This window comes from Rhinolophus sinicus, chromosome 5 (assembly GCF_057876585.1).
Source record: "Rhinolophus sinicus isolate RSI-liver-muscle chromosome 5, RSI-T2T, whole genome shotgun sequence".
NCBI lineage: Eukaryota > Metazoa > Chordata > Mammalia > Chiroptera > Rhinolophidae > Rhinolophus > Rhinolophus sinicus.
The window spans coordinates 79,991,311-80,014,254 of record NC_142505.1 but is presented as its reverse complement, the minus strand read 5'-3'; the positions used below and the strand labels follow the sequence as shown (position 1 = coordinate 80,014,254).

Below are 22,944 nucleotides of genomic sequence, written 5' to 3'. Positions count from 1 at the left end.
CATTCTAGCCAGCACAGCATCGTGAAGTGGGGATCTACACCTAGAACTTTCCACTACTAGATTCATCTCTGTCTCTTTCTGTGACCTTCAGCAATTCATCTAACCTTCTGTGCTCCCCTAGTCTCAGCATAAAATGGTGATAGTTATGTCTGCTTCAGACTACGCGGTAGTTCATGGTTGAAGATCCATTAAACCGAAAGTGAAACATGTGGGGGCTCTTTGGAAATAAGAACTATGTTAAAACAAGGAGTTATTATAGTTGTGCGTAAGCCAATGAAAAGCAGCAAAACAGCCTCAAGGCTCAGTATTGATTTTGGTCCTGGGTGCTTCCCGCAGCTGAATAAATCTGACATTTCTCCCCTCAAGTGCTGGCTGAGCTGATGGCGAGTCTCCAGCTTCCAGCCTCCTTTTCCCTGTTCCAAGGTTACATCCTTGCTCTGCTCAGGCCAGAGCCAGCAGCCCCTCACCTGCCCATGGTGTGCTCACTGCTCTTGGTACCCCGGTAGGTGGTTACAGGGAAGATTCCAGTTGTGAGGTTGGAGCTTGGCCAAGAGCAGATGCCCTCTGAATAAACTGGAGATGTCCCCCCACCCCCAAAAAGCAAAACTTGGATCTGCAGAACAAGGGCTTTACAGCGACCAAAAGAAATGTCTCCATACAGAGTTTTCAAACTTTAGAACGCATGAAGCGTTGCGGAATTTGCTTCATTCATTTGTGGGATAAATATTTATTGAATGCCCATTGAATATCAGGCTCTGAGATAAGCGTGGGGCTACAGGAGTGAAAAAGACAATATATTTGTCCTCCTGGAGTTAATATTCAAATTGGGGAAGAGAGAGACAAAAGAACAAAATATTCTTTTTTTTTTTTTAAAAAAACAAGATACTCTTAAGGGAACAACCAGGTGCAAGGATAGAGTAGAGACTTGGCTGGAAGTGGGATGGCTCATTTTTGAAGGGGTGGTCAGGGAAGGCTTCAGTGAGGTGGTGACATTGGAGTTGACAGCTGACGGCTAAGGAGCTAACCTGTGAAGAGCAGCCACAGGGCCATTCCTGGCAGAGGGCCCAGGCAGCACAGAGGCCCTGAGGTGAGACCATGTTTGGCATCTGTGTAAAACCATGACAGGGAGTGTGGCTAGAATCCAGGGAATGAATGGGAGACGGAGGGGGCCAGATGGTGCAGGGTTTTACCAGTCCTGGGAAGGAGTTTGGAGTTTTGTTGTCATGGTGAGCCATTGAAAGGTTTTATGCAAGGGAGTGTTTTCTCTTTTAAAAAGATTGCTCTAACCCCTGAGTGGTTAATGGGTTGGAGGGGAAAGGAAAGAATCAAGGAAACTAACCAAGAAGTCACTGCAGTTCTCTGGGTAAGAAGTGACACCCAAGAGGCCCTGGTGGTGGTGGCGGTGGTGAAGTGAATTGGGTGGGCTGGAGGGGTGTCTGGGAGTGGAACGGACCGGCTTGCTCTTGGATGGGAAATGAGCGGCAAGGGAAGTGGAGGGATTGAAGAGGACGCCTGGGTTTCTGGCTTTCCCTGCCACTCGGATGAAGATACAGTTACTGGATAGGGATGACTCAGCACAGGTTCATGGAGGGTAACCTGGACCTCTGTTTTGACCTGGGAAAGTATGACAACCCCTGGGGCATATGGAGGAGGTGCCAAGTGTCAAGTTGGACGTAAGGCTAGAAGTCATCAGACACTCTGGGCGGCAAATGCAACTAGAGAATCTTCGCACAGGACTGGATGTGAGCACCGGGGAAAAGGTTTAGACAGAGCAGAGGGCCTAGGACTGAGCCCCGAGAAGCCCTGTATATAAGTCGGAATGATCCATGGGGAGCAGGAAGGCCAGGAGGAATGGTGCCACCGGAGCCTCAAGTAACTTCTCAGAGGCCTGGTAGGGGAGGAGTGAGGCCTGCCCACTCGCTTTGGTGACTTGGAGGAGGTTTCTGATGGTGACAAGTTATTTCAGTTATTCAGTGAGGATGAAGAGCAGATTAGAATGGGTAAAAGAATGAACTGGGGCTGAGGAGGCAGAAATGACATCCGGGTACAACTGTTTAGAGAAGTTTTGCAGTCAAACTGGGCAGAGAAATGGGGAAGTAGCTGCTGCTTTGGATTTCTATGAAAGTAAAATATGTTCTCTGCATTATTTCTAAACCTCTCTCCTGCTCTGATATACCCAGGACATGACACTGAAATACCGAAAATATTTCCATGATAAAGTAAACCGTGGATGACATGTAGTCCCCAATATATAGCTGTGACTCCACTCTCTTTTCTCCCTCTCAAGAATGCTTCTAGGAATGTAAATCAGTCAGAGTGATGTCAGGATAAGCATCTGCTACTTTTCAGGAAAAATCATAATGCAACTTCTACACATTACATTACACACAACCAAATTATTTGCAGTACAACTTACAACTGACCGCATCACACATGTTGGGGGCATGTTGGCTAAGTGTGGTTCCACACCATCATTGTGTGCTATTCATTCATTCATTCATTCATTCATCCATCCATCCATCAGATATTTTCTGAGGACTCGCTGTGTGTCAGGAGCTTGGCTCTGGGTGCTAAGAGCAGTGGAGAACAAGCCAAACACAGCCTGCCCTCACAGAGCTCCAGCCAGGCGAGGAGCACAGATGTGTGGAGCGAGTGATTTCAAGTGCAGTGAGCTTATAGCTGGGGAAGCATAGTGTTCTCAAGGAAAGTGTCACAGGGTCCTGACCTGGTCCACAGGCTCTGCAAGAGTTACTCTGAAGAGGTGCTAAGGGGGGAATAAGCTAAGGGGGGAATTAGCGAGGCCTGTGTTGGGGGTGGTGTGGACAGTGGCCCAGCAGGAGGGAACATGCAGTGCTGGAGGGAGCCCATCTCCACTGAGGTCCACACCAGGGGCCGCCTGTACAGGAAGTCAGGGAAGGAGGAGGGAGTGGCATGACAGGCAGGCAGGGGCCACGTGTGCAGGGCCTGGTGGCTCCTGCCAGGGCTTGGACCTTTATCAAGAAAGCAACACGAAGACTTTGAAGTGTGTGCTGAGAGAGGGGCGAGAGTCAGACTTACTCTAAAAGAGCACTCAGGTGTCTGGGGAATGGGGTGTGGTACAAGAGAAAGACGGCAGGTGAGTGTCACCTGTATGCAGACAGTGGGACTGCATTAGTCCCCTTCCAACCTGATTTGACCACACATGGCTGAGGATTTGAAAAGTGAGTGGGGGGTAGAGGGTAAAGTCAGCCTCCCGTTTCAGTGCCCTGTCCGAGATGCCTGGTCTAGTTTTCCTCTTTCCTCTCCCTCCCCTCTGGGAAAACCCAACTGCTGGGGCCAGTTCAGCAGATGAGGGCTTGTGTGCAGAAGGACACCAAGGTATACCCACAGGGACATAATGTGGGGACACGGGATGTAGAAATGATGGGAATGGAAGCCAGAAGGGCCATCTTAAGGGACTGACAAAAAGCGATGGGTATGGAATGGAGCATGGGAGTAGGGAGATGTGGGTGGGTGCACGCCCTGGGGTGGGCAGTGCAGAAATTCACTCACCTCCGGAGACCCTCCTAAGGAATGCTGATTCAACAAGTCTGGGGAGTGAGCCAGGAGCCCCCATTCTGAGGAGCCCCTTCCTGCCCGCACTGAGGTGATTCTGACTTAGGTGGCTCGGACAGCCTTCCTTTTGAGAATGCCTTAGTGGTGGTAGGCTTCTTGGCCTTGTGTCCTCAGTTCTCTCAGCTGTCTCTCACCAGCGTGGGCCTGAAAGCTTGTTTCAGTCCTGCATTAAGATGTGGACAGCCACATCCCGGGCTGGGCTGAACCAGGGACGGCGGGGCTGTCGCGCGGGCGGCACAGCAGCGTGCGGCCGCCAGGGGTCGCCAGAGCCCTCGGCTCGTGTGCTCGGGCTCCTCCGCCCGACGCCGCCGCGCCCGAGCTAGCCAGAGAGCGAGCGGAGCCAGAGAGCTGCGGACTCACAAAGCGGCCGGACGCGCGGCGGCGGGTGGCAGGAGCGCAGGGGAGCGAGCGGCCCTTCAGCCTTCCCTGCGACCGCGCCACAGGAGCTCGAGCAACTCGGACGCGGGGACCTGGGCCGGCCCCCAAGGTATGTGTCCGCGGAACCCCGTGCGCCCCAACTTGGCGTACTTGGTATCTCCCCGCGACCACCGGGGGCCTGGCACGGTCAGGGGCCTGGGGGTATCTTCACGCGCCCTTCTTGCCCAAGTGGCAGGGTGGGCTAGGAGAGACCACCCCCCAGCTGCGGGTACGCCCCCACTCCCCCGCCCCATTCTGCCTGAGCCTGGACTGCTGCTTGGAGCCCTGTGCCCCCCCTCCCTGCCTCAGTGCTGTGGGCATAGTCTATGGGAGTGCGGCTTGCGGATCGAGGGCTCCCCGTTATTGGGGAGGGGTACTGAAGCCCCCGAGCCGAGAGTAGCGGTCTCTGGGGCACCCAGAAAATATGTGACAGGGGTCCTCTATAGTTTGATAGCAGCCCCTAATTTGTGACGCAGCCTCTTCATTTGTAACTGAGCCTCCGGCCCCTCCCCCCGACACCCCATTCGTGAGAGGGATCCCTAGGTCTCTAGATCCGCGACAGGGGCCCCAGGTGTGCGAGGGATGATCCTGTCCCCGCCGTGAGATCCCCCGCCCCTATAGCTGGGGCCGGTGGCGGAGGCGCTCAGACCTCGGTGCCAGGCGAGGGGCTCGTCGCCCTGCCCTCCCAGCTCACCGCCCTGCGTGCCCCCTGCCCCGCAGATGCCAGCGATCGCGGTGCTCGCGGCGGCCGCCGCGGCGTGGTGCTTCCTCCAGGTGGAGAGCCGGCACCTGGATGCGCTCGCCGGAGGCGCGGGCCCCAACAACGGCAATTTCCTAGACAATGACCAGTGGCTGAGCACCGTCTCCCAGTACGACCGGGACAAATACTGGAACCGCTTTCGAGATGTGAGTACCGCCTCCGCCCGACCCTGCGGGCAGGGGAGCCTCTCTGAGAGGAGGCGTCCGAAGAGGGTGGGTAGGGGACTGGTGCAGACCTCCCACGGCAGCTTGTTGGTCCCGAGTTCCTGGGCTGCGTCTTGCCTGAGAAGAACTTTAAAGAGAACTTCAAAGGCTTGATGCTGTTTGCCTGTTACCTGTGGTGTAGGTGTGTGTATCTGTAGGACTGAGGGAGGTGACCGTACTAAACATGCTATGAAACAGCGAGCAGCGGCTGAGAGAGAGGCTCCTGAAGCTTCTGAGTTCTAATGGGTATGGTTGTCTTTGCCAAGCGCCCTAGAGAACCTCCCTGGGGCAGCAGTGATTTGGACCATCTCCAGGGTGTGCCAGAAGACTGCTGCAGAGGTTAGGTTTGGGGGTGAGCCTAGCTCACGTATTAGGGAGCCAGTTGTTCCAGGAGGTTCAGAGGGTCCTAGCAATGTGCCCGATGAAATGTTGGGAGAAGGGGAGTATGGTGGTTTTGACCCTTGGCGTCTTTAGGGGAAGGGGCAGAGGGCAGGCGGCTCATGGAGGTGGTTCCCTACCCTGACGTGGAGCCTGGGTGGCAGAGGACTGCTCCTCTTGGCTAGCCCTGGGAGGAGAGAGAGCTATTCCCGGGCACCCAGAGGCACATCTGCTGCCTGTTTCTGCCCCAAGGCTGGCTGCTGCTCCCCAGGTATGCTCCAGATGATTTGGGGCAAGAGGCACCCAGTACGGGCTTCCAGCAGATGGCATCCCCTCCGTGCAGTGGGAGCTGCTGCCAGCTCTTTTATAGGCTGCCCCAGGTGGCTGTGGCCGGGCACTGAGGGAAGGAAGAAAGAAGTTTTATGATACTTAACATGAGGAATTCCTGCCCTTGAGAGAAACCCATATCCTGGAGCCCCCATTCTTGTTGTAGGGCATCGGGTTCTTGGAGGTGGGAGATGTGTGGGTCACCTCCTCCACTGGATTCCTCTAAGACCCGTTCCGGGTACCCCCAGCCCTTACAGGGGGAGCATCTGAGGAGGCCAATGAATCCAGATGTTTTCTGGTACTTTCTAAAGAGCATCTATCTCTCCAGGTCCCACTGCAGAGAAGCAGGTGCACCCATAGCCGTGAGTGGGGGCTTACGTCTCTCTCTTCCTTCTCTGTTCCTTTCCCCTCTGGCTCTAGTTGACTGGGGGCTGCTTCTCTTTGAAAGGGAATTTCAAATGCTTCCAATAACTCTCCACAGCTACTTGCGGTCTTAATGTTGTAGTAGATATTCTCCCTGACCCCCCTCATGAGATCCCTGCCACCCCCCCATCACTCCCCATCCGTGATCTGCCCTGTTAACTGTCTTCAATCACCTTTCTGACCAACTCTGAGGGGCCTGCACTGACTGTGGCTGAAAAAGATGCCCCAAATTGCCCAACATATACCCCAAAGAAGCTTCCACTCATAGACTCACATAGAGTAGAAATCATTTTCCTTGTTTTGTTTCTTTTACCATTATGTTTTAGATAGAGTTGAGGAACAGGGCAGATGTTGAACTCTGCTAGAGAAGGGAGAATTGAGTCAGGTGTAGAGGAGAAGGGGCCCCTTTGTGGGGGGCTTGGTTCCTGCAACAGCTGGGCCACAAAGGGGCCCCTTTGTGGGGGGCTTGGTTCCTGCAACAGCTGGGCCACAAAGGTGTGGTCTTTGAGGTGTGGAAAGGTTTACTGTGCTTTCTTGTCCTGTTTAAGGTTTTCTAGTCTCAGTGTACCATGAGCATGCCATTATTCTTATTTCCCATTCAACTTTCAATTTTTAAAAAGGGGACTTTTCTTCATTTCTCATCTTTCTTGCAAATGACATTTTTTTAATCCTTGCATCAGTGTTTTCCAAACTTGCCTGATGCTGAAACTCACCTGGGATGCTTGTTAAATCACAGCACCCAGCCTCCTCCCTGGAGATTCTGGTTCCACATTTCTGAGATGCGCGCTGGAAATCCATATTGTAAACCAACATTCTAGGTAATTCTTATGATGTTAAGGAAATACTGCCTTGAATGTTGTAAAAATGTCCAAAGCATAACAAAAAGAGTGTTCAATGTGCTACTTTTTAGTTTCTGGAGCAATTTGAGGTATGAAGCTAATTTTTAGAGTATATGTTCTTTTAACATGAGAATTTAATCCATCATGCCACTGAAACCATCCTAAAATGTTTAAAAAATCTCCAACGTCTTTAATCATCAACCATTTTATATGCTTCATGGGGTCTTCTCTTGCTGGGGGTGGTGGCTCAGACATAATTTAATGCCATTAACCTCTTCAAGGGTGCTGTGAAACTCTAGATAATCTTTTAAGGCAAGTCCAAGTGTCTTTAGTTGGGTCATTCACTTGGAATGACCACAAAGCTGAAGTCCCGTGGGGCCAGGGAGTAAAAGGGTGCTTCCTAGAGATGCCACCTGATGAGTGGACAATGGACAAGGCCCCAGGCCTTGCTCGAGGGTGACAAAACTCAGCTTCTCTGCTATTGTTTCAGTTGTTTTGTTGAAGCCACTGGTGACTTTGGAAGCCCACCATGAGACTATTGTTATGACACTTGTCCGTTTTTGAACATCATTATGAAAGAAAACTTCTTGCCTTTCCCCCGACTTGTCACTTTTTGTACTTGGAGGAGAGAGATTTAGAAGTGATTTTTGAATTTGTGAAACTGAAAGCTAAGGGCTCCTTTTAGAGAGTTGATGATACCCATTGGTGTTGTTACTGGGCTAACCGAAATAGAAATGACGGTGGGCTGTGTGTGCTGTGCTCCTCTGCCTGCGGGGTGTGCTGTGACATTGCCAGAGATGACCCGATGGCCTACTCATCACTTTGAAGTGGTCCTATTGCTCAAATAATCACGGTCTGTTTTCTAGAAGTAAAAATTTCAGAACTACGCCATGTCTTGTTACCTGGAGTGATGGATGCAAGAGAAACGTTACATTCAGATGTTCTTGCTCCTTGCGTGTATTGGTGGTATGTTAGTTTGGTCATCATTTCTTTCTTTTTTGATTAATATAATTTATTTTCCAATCACAGAGTTCATCATTCTTTTTATAAAAGAGACTAGCAATTGGGATGTCCGGGCCGGATGGAAACCCAGACTTTTGCACGAATACAGTGTTAAGGAGAAGAAGACGGACTGCTGTTTGTATTAAGTCGTGCAATAATTTCCCACTTCAAACTCTCCTGCCTTTAACTTCTCCGTGATTTGAGGTTGAAGGGTCAAAGTGCCACAGCCATTCTCTTGATTTTTTTTCTGAATCTTTCTTGGCTCTCCATAACCGTTCTTGTAAGGGAAATTTCCTCTGTTCCTTCTTACATTCATTTGTACATTCATTCATTCCAACAAATATTTGTCTGTCTACCATGTGCTAGAGTGGTTGGCTCTCAGGGTGAGCAAGGTAAATAATAATGATTTCTTTACTCTGGTAACCTCTTGTCTACTGGATGAAATCCTTTAACTTATGTTGTCACGCATTTCTTTCTTACCGTTTTCTTTTCTTAAATAAGCTTTTGTTTTAAAAAATTAAAACGTTGCAGAAATAGTTAATACCTAACATTAATGAAGCATTTTGTGTGCCAGACATGGTTTAACGTACTTTACATATATTATCTCATTTAATTCGTAACAATCCTAGGAGAGAAATTCCATTATTACCCCCAGTTTACTGGGGGGTGAAGGCTCAGGCCCGGAGCTGTAGAGCCGGGTTGTGGAGGAGGCTGGCCTGGGATGAGGCAGTCTGATTTTAGCCTCTCACTGTGCCAGCAGCCAGGCAGGAGTGGAGGAGTGGATTTTGGGTGTGAGCCTCCACTGATGTCACGTTGCAAGTCTTTCCTGCTTTATGTCTGGAGGCAGTCAGTGAAGAACCTTTGGTTGAGACAAAGTGGAATGAGAAGCCAGGTGGACACAGTTTACTGTAGGGGTCACATCAGGGATTCTCTTCTGCTAAAATGAGCTTCTGATTTGATTAAAATAATATTGTTGCTTACACCAAACATGGCATTTTCTTTCTTTTGCACACACGATACTAGCCCTGACATTTAATTCCAGGATAATTACCTTTAGCAGGCCCGAAGAATCAGAAATGTTGCCTTGGCTGGCATTTATCTTCCTCCAGAGTGACCCAAGTTTGTAATTCTAATGAGACACAAGGCCCAGCCCGCAGTCTTTTTCCTTCTGGCGCACACTCGGTGGGATTTGGGGGTCTCTGTACAAGAACTGGGGTGTTGGTGAGCATCTGATCTGCTCATTTGATCTTACCAGCTCAGCTATAATGAGTTTCAAGGGCAAGTGGGGCTTATTGACAGAACAGTGGCTGGCGCAGATGGTGGCGTTGGTGACAAGAGAGGTGGCATGGCTTCGTGGATCAGTCATTAATCTGTCACCACAGAAAGTCGGTTTGTAATAGAGAGTAGCAGAAAATCATTTTGATTAAATATCTTCAAGGATACTGAAATGAGTTTGTGATCATGACTCTTTTTAATGAACCCACTCTCTTAAATCCCCTGTATGAGATGACCACTGATAGAAGTAATTATTTCACAGGAACCATTATAAAGGGACACTTTGAAAGTTGATAGACCTAAGACCATTTTTGTGTTCTCTGTCCTTACCTTGCATTTGTCCTTCCCAGAGAAAACCTAGTTCTCGCCTGGCAAGGGTGGCAGAGCTTCTCATCTCAGGTGATCTTCCCAGGGGGTATTGCCCTGCTCCGGGCCCTCCCCCAACCCTGCTCCCACGCTATTTCAGGGGAACTGGACTGCTGGGAGGATAAACACTCTCCTATATACCAATGAGATAACTTTCAAAAGCAAGAAGTGGTCCCAAATGGATCTTTGGACCTATAATACTCCCCACGTGGAGTGGGACCTAATTATTAGCTCAATTATTTTATCTTTCTAGGGGAGAGAAAGTCATGTTAGTAATCAGATATTTTATAATAAGCAATTTCTCCTTCATTTACTCAATATCATTTATTTCAAACCAAACATGCTCAAAGCCCATGAAGCTGACTCACGTCACAGCGCAGAGCCCACTCTTAGCCTGAGTTACCATCCCAGTCCTGCCAAGTATAAGCCTGGGTCTTGGCTAGAGCGTCGGTTTCCTCATCTGTAAAACTGGAGTGATCCCATCTGCTTTGTGGGGTTTCGAGGAGGACCGAGCGAGCTCATGGCACAAAATAGATGCCCATGGTCTTTTAGCGGCTGGTGTACCTATTCTGATTCACCTGCTGAGGGTCACTTCTCTTAACTTCTGCTCTGTGAGCAGGAGTGAGTTGTTGGCACACAGCTATGGACGTTGCTTTCTGCCTCATGTCTTAGAGAAATGTTGGGGCAATTTGTTCCGTTATCCTTGAGCCTGTCTTCACTCCATCCCTTGCCAGTCGGGAAGGCCGTGTGAGGTTCCATATGGTCCAGTCTCTGTTGTTTTCCAGGCGCAGCTCCTGGCACAGGAGTCCTTCCCTTCGTATTTCACATCATCACTGGACCGCTCCTGAAACTGGCAACTCTCATCCTGATAGATCTGAGAGGAGGTCTGTGCCCAGCTGTGCCTGAAATCCTAGTTATGGGAAGAGCTCCCCAGGGAGCCCTGTTCTGCCCACTCAGCTCTAATTGGTTTCACTTTGCCTGTTAAGCTCTGATCCAGTAGCCTCCAGCCCATGTCAAAAGGTAAAAACTTCATCTTGTTCTGCAGAGTGGTCCCCGGGCTGGCTTTGGGGTGGCGAGGGTTCTGCCTCACTGTCCGTGGGGAAGCTCCTGCCGGGTCTAGCAAATGTTTCTTGTTGGCTTTAGAATCAATAGAAAAATACGAGTAGGATTGGCCAGGCCTTTGTTCCTTCTATCAGAGTTCCAACTCGCCAGTACCAGATCATTACAAGCCTTCAGAGCACCTATAACTCACTACAGCCGAAGCAGGTTAGGTGTGGTTCAGGAAAACCCAAACAATAACAAACAGTTAACGCAGGTCATGATGGTTTGTTGGGGCAAAAATGTTCTCCAAATGCCAGGTATGTGCCAGGCCTTTGCTAGGTGGTGGATGAAGAAGACAGATGAGGTCAGTACCCTCCTGGAGTTTACGGTCTAGCACGGCAGACAGAAAAACCGTCACAAATAATCATTTGGGTACAGTTGAGGAAGTGCTACAAGGTACAGATACAAGTGCTCAGAGAATGTGTTATGGGAGGGGAAGGGGCTAATGAATTTTTCTGGTCCGGGAAGGGCTCCCTGGGAAAGGCATTGGATGCCCGGAGCGAACCAGGTGAGGCGAGGAGGTGCTTGTGGCCCAGGCAGCGCGTGCAAGTGCAGGTCCAAAGGTCCTGAAGTGGGAAAGACCTCGCTGTGTTCCTGTCAGATGTGTGTTTGTCCCAGCATGCCCTTAGGTAACAAACTCTCTCCCTGTTGATTTAAAAAGCATGCTTTGCACATTTTCAATTTAACACACATTTTGGGGGCAGGGGAATGAGTCACCTGTGACAAGTGAGGTACACAGATGGGGCACGTACTGGGAGGGATGGCCTGTTTGTGGTTTCCCCTCTGTGCCTCTGCGCTATCTCCACAGCCATCTCTGTTGTGTAAATATCCCTCGCCCCACCTCCCCCTTTCGAACAATACTTCCTACTCCTAGTGTCTGTGACCTACAAGTTCTCCTTCTCTCCGTGGTGAAGCATCCTGGGCTGTGGAGCTCCTACAAGTCCCATGCTGCTTAGAAATGAGGGTACCATGGGGTTCCTTGGATGGAGTGATGACCTGTGAAGTTTCTTTCAAAAACGAGATTGGTATATACGGGCTGCTCCTTGCTCTCCTCCCCCGTCCCTCCCCTGCCACCAGTGCTGAGAACCAACCGGGTGCCAGGCTTGGAAGCTAAAGATGAAAACTAAGATTTCTACCCACGGGGGTCACAGTTTGGGGGAGAAACACGAGCATTCAGTTCCTCCAGCACGTGCATCAGAGTGCGGAATCGTTTGTGGCATTTCTAGCCCCTGGGTCTGGATCCTCCCAACTTTACTGGGACAGGAATCAGGATAATGGTTTCGTTTTGGGGAAGAGGAGAGGTGCATCCACACACTAGAGATGTGAATTATTGGACATTTTCCTGGAGGCAAAACACTAATGTCCAAATTAGTTGGATTTGGGTGCTTTTCTTAGGATTCTATGCAAATATGTCCCTTAGGAGATGCTCCGTCTCCCTTGATCCTTTAAAATAACTTCTTTGGCGCAGCAGGGAAGGGAGGAAGGAAGGACATATTATGCAACTAGTTGTGATAACCTGCAAACTCTTCCTGTGTGACCTGCGACCCGTCACACAGCAGAGGGCACCGTCAACCATTCCCTGGTGTAATGACGTGGTGGGTGAGCAGGCATTTATGCAGAGTCTGTCGGGGCCTGTGGCTGGAGCAGGGAAGCAGAACTGCCTGCAGGTGTGCCAGGCAATCTTCGCACAGGCAAAACACGGAGAAAACAAATCTCTTCCAAACAGCAGAAGCCTCTACTTTTCTATGTCCGCTCTGCCCATGCTGTTCCACCATGTAGATGGAATCACTCTGAGTTCTGAGAGAGGCCAGGTTAAGTTGAGGTGACCCTGACCAAAGGCCATGGCCAAGGTCAAAAGGGAAGATGCCCAGAGCAAGGTGCTAGAACAGTGGTTCTCGGACTCACACCTTTATAAGCTTGGAAAAAAATCCCTGGTGGGGCTTGTTTAAAATGTGGATCTCAGCCTGCGGGTACCGGGCATGGGCCTCAGGAAGTCAGGGTGACACCCAGGGACCTGCAGTTTAAATAAGTCAAGGTGATCCTGGTGCAGGTAGTTCTCAGACTGTGTTTTTCAGAAAAATCCTGGAGAATTATTGTTCATCCCAAATAGTCAACATCACTAGCGCTAATGAATAATAACATTTTAGACAAAATGAGTACTTTGTCTTGTAGTAAATTATCACGAGTGCACTGTTGCCCACTATGCCAACAGGGCTACCACTGATGTCAACAGAAAGTAGGGTCTTGGTTTCCAGTGTAGTTGTCTGCGTAGGTCTCAGCCAGATCCTGAGGTGCTCCTCGGGGAGAAGGACATCTGACTCTTACCTGGCTCCTAGGGCATTAGGGGCGCTTGTGCACGTGAGCTCAGTGGAATTGATGTGGGACCTTCTACCTGACAAAGTCCCAAGAGACCATCTCAGCAAATCTTCCCGTCTCCAGACAGGCCTGAACCCAGCCAGTTTGGGGCTGACTTCTCTAGCAGAATGGATGTTTTGTGCACAGATGAACTGAAGGAAATTGACTCTGGCATTGGCTTCAGTTTATAGAGAAGTGGGTATTGAAGCTGAAGAGGAGCTCAGAGTGTGTACTGGATGAGTGGGGAGGTAACAGAGAGTGTCTGCTTTCAGAGGAGGTCTTCCCTGGGGCGTGGCATGCAGATCCTGGCAGCCGCGAGCACAGCGCTGTGAGTGCTATGGGCGGGACAGTGACACTCCCTGCAGTTCTCTGTTTGGAATATGAAATCCCTTTGCTTGGTGGGGGAGATCACGTTGGAAAGATCAGAAGACACCAAAAACAAAGACGCACCAAAGTTTAGAAAATTTAGGAGGCTCAGCAAGACATGGAAGTATTTCTTGTTTCAAAGCCATTTGGTTGCCCACTGAACAATCTCTCAAACTTGTTTAGCCCACGTTGCTGAACTTCCTCTAATGAATGGTAACCAACATGGAGAAAACCATTGCCAAGAGGGAGAGAGAAAATAGTTAAGTGTATGGAACAGACTAGTGTGGCTATTTGGGGTCTTTCCATAGCTCATTGTTGAGCGACAGTTGGGTATTTTCCAGGTCTTTCTATGCTCATTGGACATGCCAATTCCTTTGTGACTTTGGTGGGCTTGGTGTTCACCACTTTTATTCAGCCAAGGTATCACTTCGCATCCGAGCCAGCTAGCCTTGCTGTGACTTTGGACCTGGTCTGTAACCTGTGAACAGCCATCTTGTATGAGGCCTATGTTATCCTTCAGTGAGTGAGAGAACAAAAATGCTGTCCAAGGTAAAGATAAAATAATGCTGTTTTTACTGGTGTTAGATAAATGGTGTGATTTTTATGTGACAGGGTTGGTGGTTTAAATTGTTTTCCTGTCTCAGAAAGACCTTTGTATGTGTGTTCTAAAAAAGCCTTTTCTGTCCATAGCCATCCTGCACCTAGGCCCTTACCTTTCTAGTGTCCAGATCCTGGTACACAGATGCGGTGATTCTGTTTGTTCGTGTGTTTGCACATTGATATTGCAGGTATTTATTGGCCAGGCTGTGTAGCAGGCTCTGTGCAGGCCACTTGGGAGGCAGCAGGGAGCAAAACGAACCTGATGCCTGTCCTCTGGAGTCCACTGGCTTCTCGTCTGAGACAGAGTGAGAAGAACGGGTGCTTGGCGGTCAGGGACCTGTTGGGGGTTACTCGGCAGAGAAAAAGGCCTGGTCTGCAAAGGAACCAGCGCAGTCCTTGCAAGCTGGATGCCCGAGGCACTGTAACCTTTGCCATGTCTCTGTGGGAAAGCAGCATAAGCATTGACTCTGAATCTGTCTGGGGGACAAGCCACTTCAGCTTACCTCAACTCTTACTGACGTACGTGGGTGGCCTCTGCTATTATGACCAAGTTTAGGGACCCAGACCCTGCCAATGCCAGAGTGCTGGTCTGTGCAATTGAGACAGGACTTGGTGTGCATGCATGATTCGGTGGGGTGAATTTAGCCTCGTCAGGGCTCTAGGTCAAGGCTTGTCGCATGTGGATAGAGAGTCACAGCTGCCTTGGGTTGGTAGTAAGTGTGTTCTATTGGAGTAGAACCTCGTGGAGCAGAGGGAGGCATCGTAAATGCAGCGCAAGGCACACATTCACAAGTGGGGACACCCGTACAACCGGTAACCAGATCAAGACACAGTGTTATCTGCACTGGAGAAGTCCGTCCTGTGCTCTTGCAGTCACTACCTGTCCCCTCCCAGGTAACCTGCCCCTGATGCCCAGCACTATAGATGACGTTTGCCTGCTTTCATACTTTTATAATGGGATCATAAGGACTTTTTTTTGGTCTGGCTTCTTTTGCTCATCATCAACTTTGTGACATGAGTACACTGTGTGTGGCTGTAGTTTGTTCATTCCCAGTGCTGTGTGAATATTCCTCCCTGTATTTACCTGTGCTGTTGTTGAAGTGCGTTTGGGTAGTTTCCAGGTTTTGGCTATTACGTAATTGCACTTTCTTGGGCCTGTCATTTGGTGACCCTACGTATGCATTTTTCCTCAGAACATCCCTACGTGTAGAATCTATTGGTTGTAACGTAGGTGAATGTTCAGCTTTTAGAGATGCGACTAGTTTTCCCATGTGGTTGTGTCAGTTACTCTCTCACCAGTAGTGTACGAAAGTTCCCTGGGAACAACGTTTTTATTTTACTGATTGAGAAGAAAAAAAGCCCTACAGTCTAACTTGTACATTCAATTCAACAAAATCTATTGAGTGTCTATTGCGTATCAGGCAGTTGCCTACTCTTGTGGAGCCTGTGTTCTAGTCTGGGGAGAAAAACAATACGGAGATTAAGATACAACTGTTGGCTGTTCTATAGACAAAAGTATACCAGAGTAATTCAATCAGGGGAAAGGATATTCTCTTCAATAAGTGGTGTTGGGAAAATTGGATATTCACATACAAAAGGATGAAATTGGGCCCTGTCTCACACTACTCACAAAAATTAACTTGAAATGGATCAAGCACTTAAATGTAAGACTTGAAACCATAAAACTCATAGAAGAAAATATATGGAAAAAGCTCCTTGATGTCGGTTTTGGCAATGGTTTTTTAGATATGACACTAGAAACACAAGCAACAAAAGCAAAAATAAACAAGTGGGGCTACATCAAATTAAAAATTTTCTGCACAGCAAAGGAAACCATCAACAGAATGAAAAGGCAATCTACTGAATGGGAGAAATTATTGGCAAACCATATATCTGTTAAGGAATTACTGTCCCTTATGTAAACAACTCATACAACTTAACAGCAAACAAAAACAAAAACAAAACAAATAACCTGATTGAAAAATGGGCAAAGGACCTAGATAGACATTTTTCTTAAAAAGATATACAAATGGCCAACAGGTACATGAAAAGATGCTCAACATCACTAATCATCAGGGAAATACACATCAAAATCATGAGATATCACCTGCCACTTGTAAGAATAGCTGATCTCAAAAAGACAGGAGATAAATGCTGGCCAGGAGAAAAGGGAACCCTTGTGCATTGTTGGTGGGAATGTAAATTGGTGCAGCCACTGTGGAAAATAGTATGGAGATTTCTCAAAAAATTAAAAATCAAACTACCATATGATCTAGTAATCCCACTTCTGGGTATTTATCCAAAGGAAATGTTCACTATCTCAAAGAGGTATCTACACCCCACGCTTCTTACAGCATTATTCATGATACCAAGACATAGAAACAACCTAAATGTTTTTTGACAGATGAATGGATAAATAAAATGCAGTATTATTCGGCCATAAAAAAGAAGGAAACCCTGCCATTTGTAATAACATGGGTGGACCTTGAGGGCATTATGCTAAATGAAATAAGTCAGACAGAGAAAGACAAATACTATATAATCTCACTTACATAGGGAATGTAAAAAAGCTGAATTCATAGAAACAGAGAGTAGATTGGTGTTTGCCAGGGGGATGTGAGGGTGGTTTTGGGGGAATCAGGATATGCTGATCAAAGGAGACAAATTCCCAGTTGTAAGATGAATCAATTCTGGGGATCTAATGTATAGCATGGTGACAATATTGTATTTTAAACTTGAAAGTTGCTAAGAAACTAAATCTTAAGTGTTCTTGCCCTAACAACAGAAACAGCATGGTAATAATGTGTGGTGAAGGAGGCGTTAACCTTATCTCGGTCATCATTTCTCAATATATATGTGCATTGAACCATCACATTGTATATGTTAAACGTACATAAAATATTATATGTCAATGATATCTCTAGAAAGCTGGGGGAAAAAACAGGATAAAGGGAATATGGAGGGGATGTATTTATGCCCTAGCTATGGGTTTATCATATTCTTGTGACTTTAAATTGTTTTTTTCCCCAATTTAAAGAAATAGACGATTTAAAAGGGGAATTTAGAAGATACAGAAAAAAAGAGATAAATCACTTCCTTTCCATATGCAGTCATGGTTAATACTTTTTTGGGAGGTCTGTTTGCTTCCAGAAGACTTTTTAATGCCAAAGTTTTTATTTCCATGGTTGACATCCTGCTGTTGATATGATTTGATGTTCTCTCTTTCTTTTTTCATTTAATGACAGAGCATAAACATTTTAGTATAGTAAGCTGTTTTTCTTTGTAAATGACATTTTAATGGTGTACATTAGTCCAGTGAATGTATATACTACAATATACCAAACTAAAATGTCTTTCAGTAAACAATTGGGTGTTTCCATTTTTTCCTTATTCTAAATAATTGCATGATGAATATTTTGGGCACATGAGTCTTCTGCAGTTAGAATTATTTCCTTACGATCTATTCCCAGAAGTAGAACTACATGGTGTACTGGGTTGTGCATTTTAAAGACCATTGATGTGTGTTACCACGTTGTATTGACTCTCCCGCAGCGTTGTAGGATGTATGTGTACTGCACCCTCACCAGCATTGGCTGTTAGTGACTTTTGGGTAAAGAAGAAGGATGGGACAGAAACCCGGCCTGCCAAGTCACGTGCAGTTACTGAATCAGCACAGAGAACACGATGGGTGCAGGGGTCCTGACCAGGCAGAGTATTTCTCTGATCCCTCTTGCTTTTGTCAGGGAAATGGGCATGAGAGACCCGCCACTCAGCCAGAGTTAGGGAGCAGGGGCCGCTGCCCTTTCTCACATTTGTACCTGCCCTCATGAATGCTCTGCAGAGTCTGTTCTCTGAAGAGCCCTTTGAACTCGTTGTGCAGATACTAATGAATCCCAGGCTCATTCATAATTAGGAGCAGGAGCAGATGCTCCAAGCCAGATTTCAAGTCAAATTGCTGCTGACGGTTCCCCTGCTACTGGAGAGTGTATAGATTCTTTAATGCCCTGTGGTGGAGGGGGGAGAGGAGATCATTAAACACCAGTTCCACGGCGGGAAAGTGGTTTCTCCTGTTGAATACAGACAAGGCCCGGGCCCACATCTCAGCCTTCATTTGTGTTCAAGACATCTGCCTGACTTTCACTGCCCCACATTTCCTCCCACTGCCCTCACCGCAGGCCTCTGTGATGCGCTCACCTCAGCGTAGGCAGGGAGGAGGGTTTCCCCTGGCTGCTGTTGCAGCATTTTGAACAAGATGGAAAACACAGCAGTTCTCTGGGTCTGGCGGCTCTTTGGGAGCTCTCTGCAGGTCTAGAGCAGTGAATCCCAATGGGGTAAGGCTTTGCCCCTCAGGGGACACTGGCAATGTCTAGAGATATTTTTGGTTGCCACATGGGGGAGTGTGGGTAGGGGTGCTGCTGGCATCTAGTGAGTAGCGGTCAGGGGAGGCTGCTAAACACCCTACTATGCACAGGACAGCCCCCCCCCCTTCCTCGAATGTACATAGTGCCAATGCTGAGAAGTGCTGGCCGAGAGACATGGTTGCTTCTTTTATGATTTTTATTCTTTCAGTGCAAGGTGCACTCCAGGTGGGTAAAATGGAGCGTGAGGGGGCATGTGACGAGCCATTCTTTCTGTCGTTCCTTTCATAAATCAATGTGCCAGGTACTGTCCTAGGCTCCTAGGCTCTGGGACACCGCCGTAAACAAAACAGATGAAATTCTGTGCCCTCCTGAAGCTCACATGCTAGGGCACAAGCTCCTCTTGTCCCAGATACTTGATTTTTCCAGAGCCAAGAGAACGCAGGATCAATCAAATAAATGTATGGTTTTCTGTATCCCCAGGAAACCGGATGCATTATTGCAGCCAATCAGTTATAATAAAAACCATATAATTTTTATGATTTTTGCCAAGACAAACAGCCACAGGGAGTTTTCGTGTGAGATGTTGTGTATTTACCTGCGAGTCCCAGTAAATTGGTTACACTGTGACTCAGAGAGGCTGTTTGATTTTGCTTCCCTGAGGAGTGGGAAAATGCAGCATAAAAATAGTTCTGTTCCCAAAAGAACTGACAGTCTCCAGACGGATGGGCTGGTTACTCTCCCTTGACTCTTGTTTCCCCACACATCTCAGGTAGGAGCCATTATTTCCCATACAGTGAGCCTCGTTCATGACTCACTTCTTCCTCATATACTGCACGGCAAATTTGAATGACCCACTCCTCTGAATTCTGTAGCAGTGCCGGCCAGTGCCACGCAGCTCTGTGCTGGGGAGCGGATGCCTCACTCTTCCTTGGGAAGGGAAAAGGGACACAGCCCAAAAGGAAGTCAGCGAGTCTACTCAGCCCCTCAGAGGGTGTTTGGTCAAGCCATGACTTCCGGTTTGAATAGCCACTGAGTTCACATGGTAGTGGAGATGGAAAGAGTAACGTCTGTCACCTATATGGATGTTTCTAGCTTCTGTTCATGGATGTGAAGCCCTAGTTAGTTTGATTACGGGGTGTACCGTGCACCCTTGGGCATGTCCACCATGTCCCCTTCCTCCCTAATGACCACCCTTCTTTTTCTCCTTTGTTCTGCACCCTCCTCAAGTTCCTTCCCTGCGTGACCTCCTGTCTCTGCCCTGTGTGGCATCTCTCCTGGGAGGGTTGGATGTCTTAGGCGTGGGCAGGAGTGTGGTCATGAGGTCTTTTTGGTGTGGTCCGAAAGACCCTTCCCACTCTGAAGACAACTTTCCGCCAACACAGCTCCTGTGTAATGCTAAGCTAAAGGTGTACCTTTCTCTTTTCCAGTCTTGAGTTACTTCAAAAGGCCCACTGAGTTCTTGGGGGTTCAAAAGCCCGCTGAGTTCTTCAGGGGTGTGGAGGAAAGGGAAGAAACCCCACACGCATCGCCACACCTCTGCTCACCTTTCCACAACTCTGAGGACCCTTCCTTTGTGTGTTTCTGTAGAACTGGGGCAATGACTAGCTGTCTAACACCCAAAGGAATCTTCTGCAGTCATTTTTTAGATCTTTTCTTCAGTCAGTTTTTAAACCTCACTTTTCTCGACCCTCTTCCCCCCTACACAGAGTTAGTATTTATGTGAGATGTTTTCATAGCCCCTGCATAAAACTGGCCTGCAGAGGAGCTGAGCCTCTGCAGAGGTAACAGAGATGTTGCTACCTAGGTAGGAAGCTCAGTTTGTGTCATACTGACGAGGGGAGCAGGGAAGAATCACATTCCTCCCATTATTTTGGTCACGGAAAATGTGAGTTTCAGAAAGACTAAGTCACCTTAATTATTATTATACCTGTGTGCTGTGTGTGGGGCCAGGCCCAGAAGTGTGGACGTTCAAGGCTAAATCTTGGTCCTAAGGAGCCGACACTCTCCTTGGATAAACAGGTAGTAGACAGTTGTAACATGGTGATGTGAGGTAATGCAGGGGAGCACAGGACGTTTTGGGAGCCCCAGAGAGGATCATGCGATCCCCTTGGAGAGGTCAGGGAGGTTTGCAGGGAGGATGTCTGCTCTGGCCTGTGCCGTGCCTTTTGGGGAGGGCTGTTGTGAGCAGAGAAGTTTCTGCAGGAGAATCTGTTGCCCAAATAAATACCTGGGTCCCACACAGCCAAGGCTTTGTTTAAGGTCCCATTCACAGATGCACAGTTTTTCCTTCTTTCAAAGCATATTAGGGAAGACCCAATTCATAAGCCACAACTTCTGTTCTCAAAAGCTCTGTTCTCCTCAGACTTTTGGTCCCCACATTGCTCGGGAGTCTCTTATAGGGCAACCCCATAAAACTCTTCTTCTCTTCCTTCGCCTTCTCCCAGCAATTCCTCATGTAGCTTGACTTCCTTTCTCCTGGCCAAAGACCTCCCACTTCCTTCTGGCTTCTTCGGGGCTTTCCTGCCCTCCTGACTTCTAGGCTGGAAAAAGACAAACTTGTTCTTGAAAGGGCAGGGGTTGGGTAACATGGAGTGAGAGGTTGGGGAACCTTTACATGTTAATGACTCTCCTCCCTGTCATACCTTGGTCCACCCTTTAGCTATTCAGGGCACACCCCTCCCGCTGGTGGTAGTTGAGCTCTACTCCACTTCTCTTGGGCACACTCTTCAGATCTCCAGTTCGCTGCTGTCTCCCTGTAGGGTGTACTCTCTTTGTGCAGAGAAAAACAACTGTATCTCTCAAAGAAGCAGGAAGGCCGCATAAGTACACAGGCCGTGTACTGTGTTTGGTAGGTTGATTAGAACTGATGGTCTTGAGGCAGTATTGATTGTCTTTGAGAATTATTTCAGAAATACGTGTGTGTGTGTGTGTGTGTGTGAGAACAGCTGCAGCTTTCTGGGACCAGTCATGAACATATGTCGTTGTTTACCAAACATGCATGGGCAACCAGCTTATTGAGGAGTTTCAACTTGGGAAATAAACATAAGTCAATTTTGTGTATTTTTAATTGCTGCTTTCCTTTAATAACATTTTGGGTAGATTCCATAGTTTTTCATCATTTTTAGCTTGAAAGCCATGTCCAGTTGAGTTTAAAACTTCTGTCTCGTATCCGATTTGGAGTTTTCTCCTCCTTGCCTGCGTCGTCTGGACTTGCGTCTTGAGGAGGGGTGTGGTGCTGAGTGTATAGCTCATCATTTAACCCTCTTCCTCCCGGGGTCGTCATCAGATGGGCTCTGGCCGGTCAGGCGGGGACCTGACTGCTACATAATTCCTTGACGTGCTGGTTTGACTCCAGGTTACCCTCTTGCTTCCTATCCCCCTTTTATCAGTAAGGATAGTCTAGGTTATGCTGTGGTAACAAATAAGCCCAGAAATCATACTGTTTGGCTTAAAACAATGAAGGCTTACTTCTCCCTCATGTTACACATCTCTCACAGGTTGGTAGAGGTCTGACCTGTGTTGTCCCCAGGACAACAGTCTGGAAGACTCCATCTCCTTGGATTCACAGTCACTGTGGCAGGAGGAAGAGTGTGTGGCAGAGCCTGGCCTTCGCAACTCGGGCATCTTCTTAAATGAGACACTTGTTTCTTTGAGCAAAGCAAGTCACCCGGCCACATCAGGGGGACAGTTAGGGAAATCCTACCAAGTACCTGAAAGGAGAAGCCACGTGATTGGCCGATGACATTAATAACGTCCCAAGAGCATCCTCTCCTAGATGTCTGTCTGTCCCACAGCCAGGTCCTCTCATTGACAGGGTGGCACACGCGATGGCTCCCGCTGAGCTGCCTTCTCCGTTCTTTTGTTCCCTAACTTCTCATCTCGCTGCCCTACTAAGCAGTGGGGAGAGATGCTTGCCCAGTGTTGCTCTCTCTCTCCATTTGGCCAGGCCCCTTGAATTCTCTTTTCGCTGTTCAGTTACTCACTAGCAAGTGTACTGCCTGAGACGGTTTCCAGTGGGCGAAACAAATATTTTTCTCTTGCAGGCAGCCCCAGGTTTTAAGCCTTCTCCTGTGATACGTCCTTAAGTTGCACTTGAGAGGGAAGGACACTTCTCTGGGGAACCTGGTGAACATTACATGTTCCGAAAGGCAGCTGATTGCCTCCTCCCCTCCCTAGTCCTCTTCTCGTGCGGACTGGGGGGCAGGCGAGGGCCCTGTGGGGTGATGGTGGGAGCAGTTCCCTCTCACTTTATGAAACACTCTAGATGAGAATCATTCTTTAACTTCTGCAGACTTGTTGCCAGACACTTTTTTTCTTTATTGGCAGGGAGAATATATAGGAATTTGGAGTCAAACTTTGGTCCCAGTCAAAATTTGGGCGGGGGTGTGGGTCGCAACAAAAGTCCCATTCAGACAACACACTCTTGATATAAGGGGCCTAACCCTCTGTTTGGCAACATAGTAGCTCATTGATAAATTGGAAATCTTACTAATATATTCTAATTTAAAAATCTTCTAAACTTGCAACCTCGCTTATGTCAGTTAACACTGGAAACTGTGGAATGCAAATTTCTTTTT

The 22,944-nt window shown here is 48.1% G+C and overlaps 1 protein-coding gene across 1 annotated transcript in view; it reads left to right on the top strand.

The window, feature by feature from the left end:
* Positions 1-3,910: 3,910 nt before the first annotated feature.
* The window catches only part of SPOCK1 (SPARC (osteonectin), cwcv and kazal like domains proteoglycan 1), a 470,125-nt gene continuing 451,091 nt past the window's right edge, over positions 3,911-22,944 (top strand). Inside the window, exons 1-2 of the mRNA XM_019740366.3 lie at positions 3,911-4,081; positions 4,732-4,917. Coding sequence (XP_019595925.2) covers positions 4,732-4,917 — 186 coding nt within the window. The 5' untranslated portion in view covers positions 3,911-4,081. The remainder of the gene's footprint in view (positions 4,082-4,731; positions 4,918-22,944) is intronic.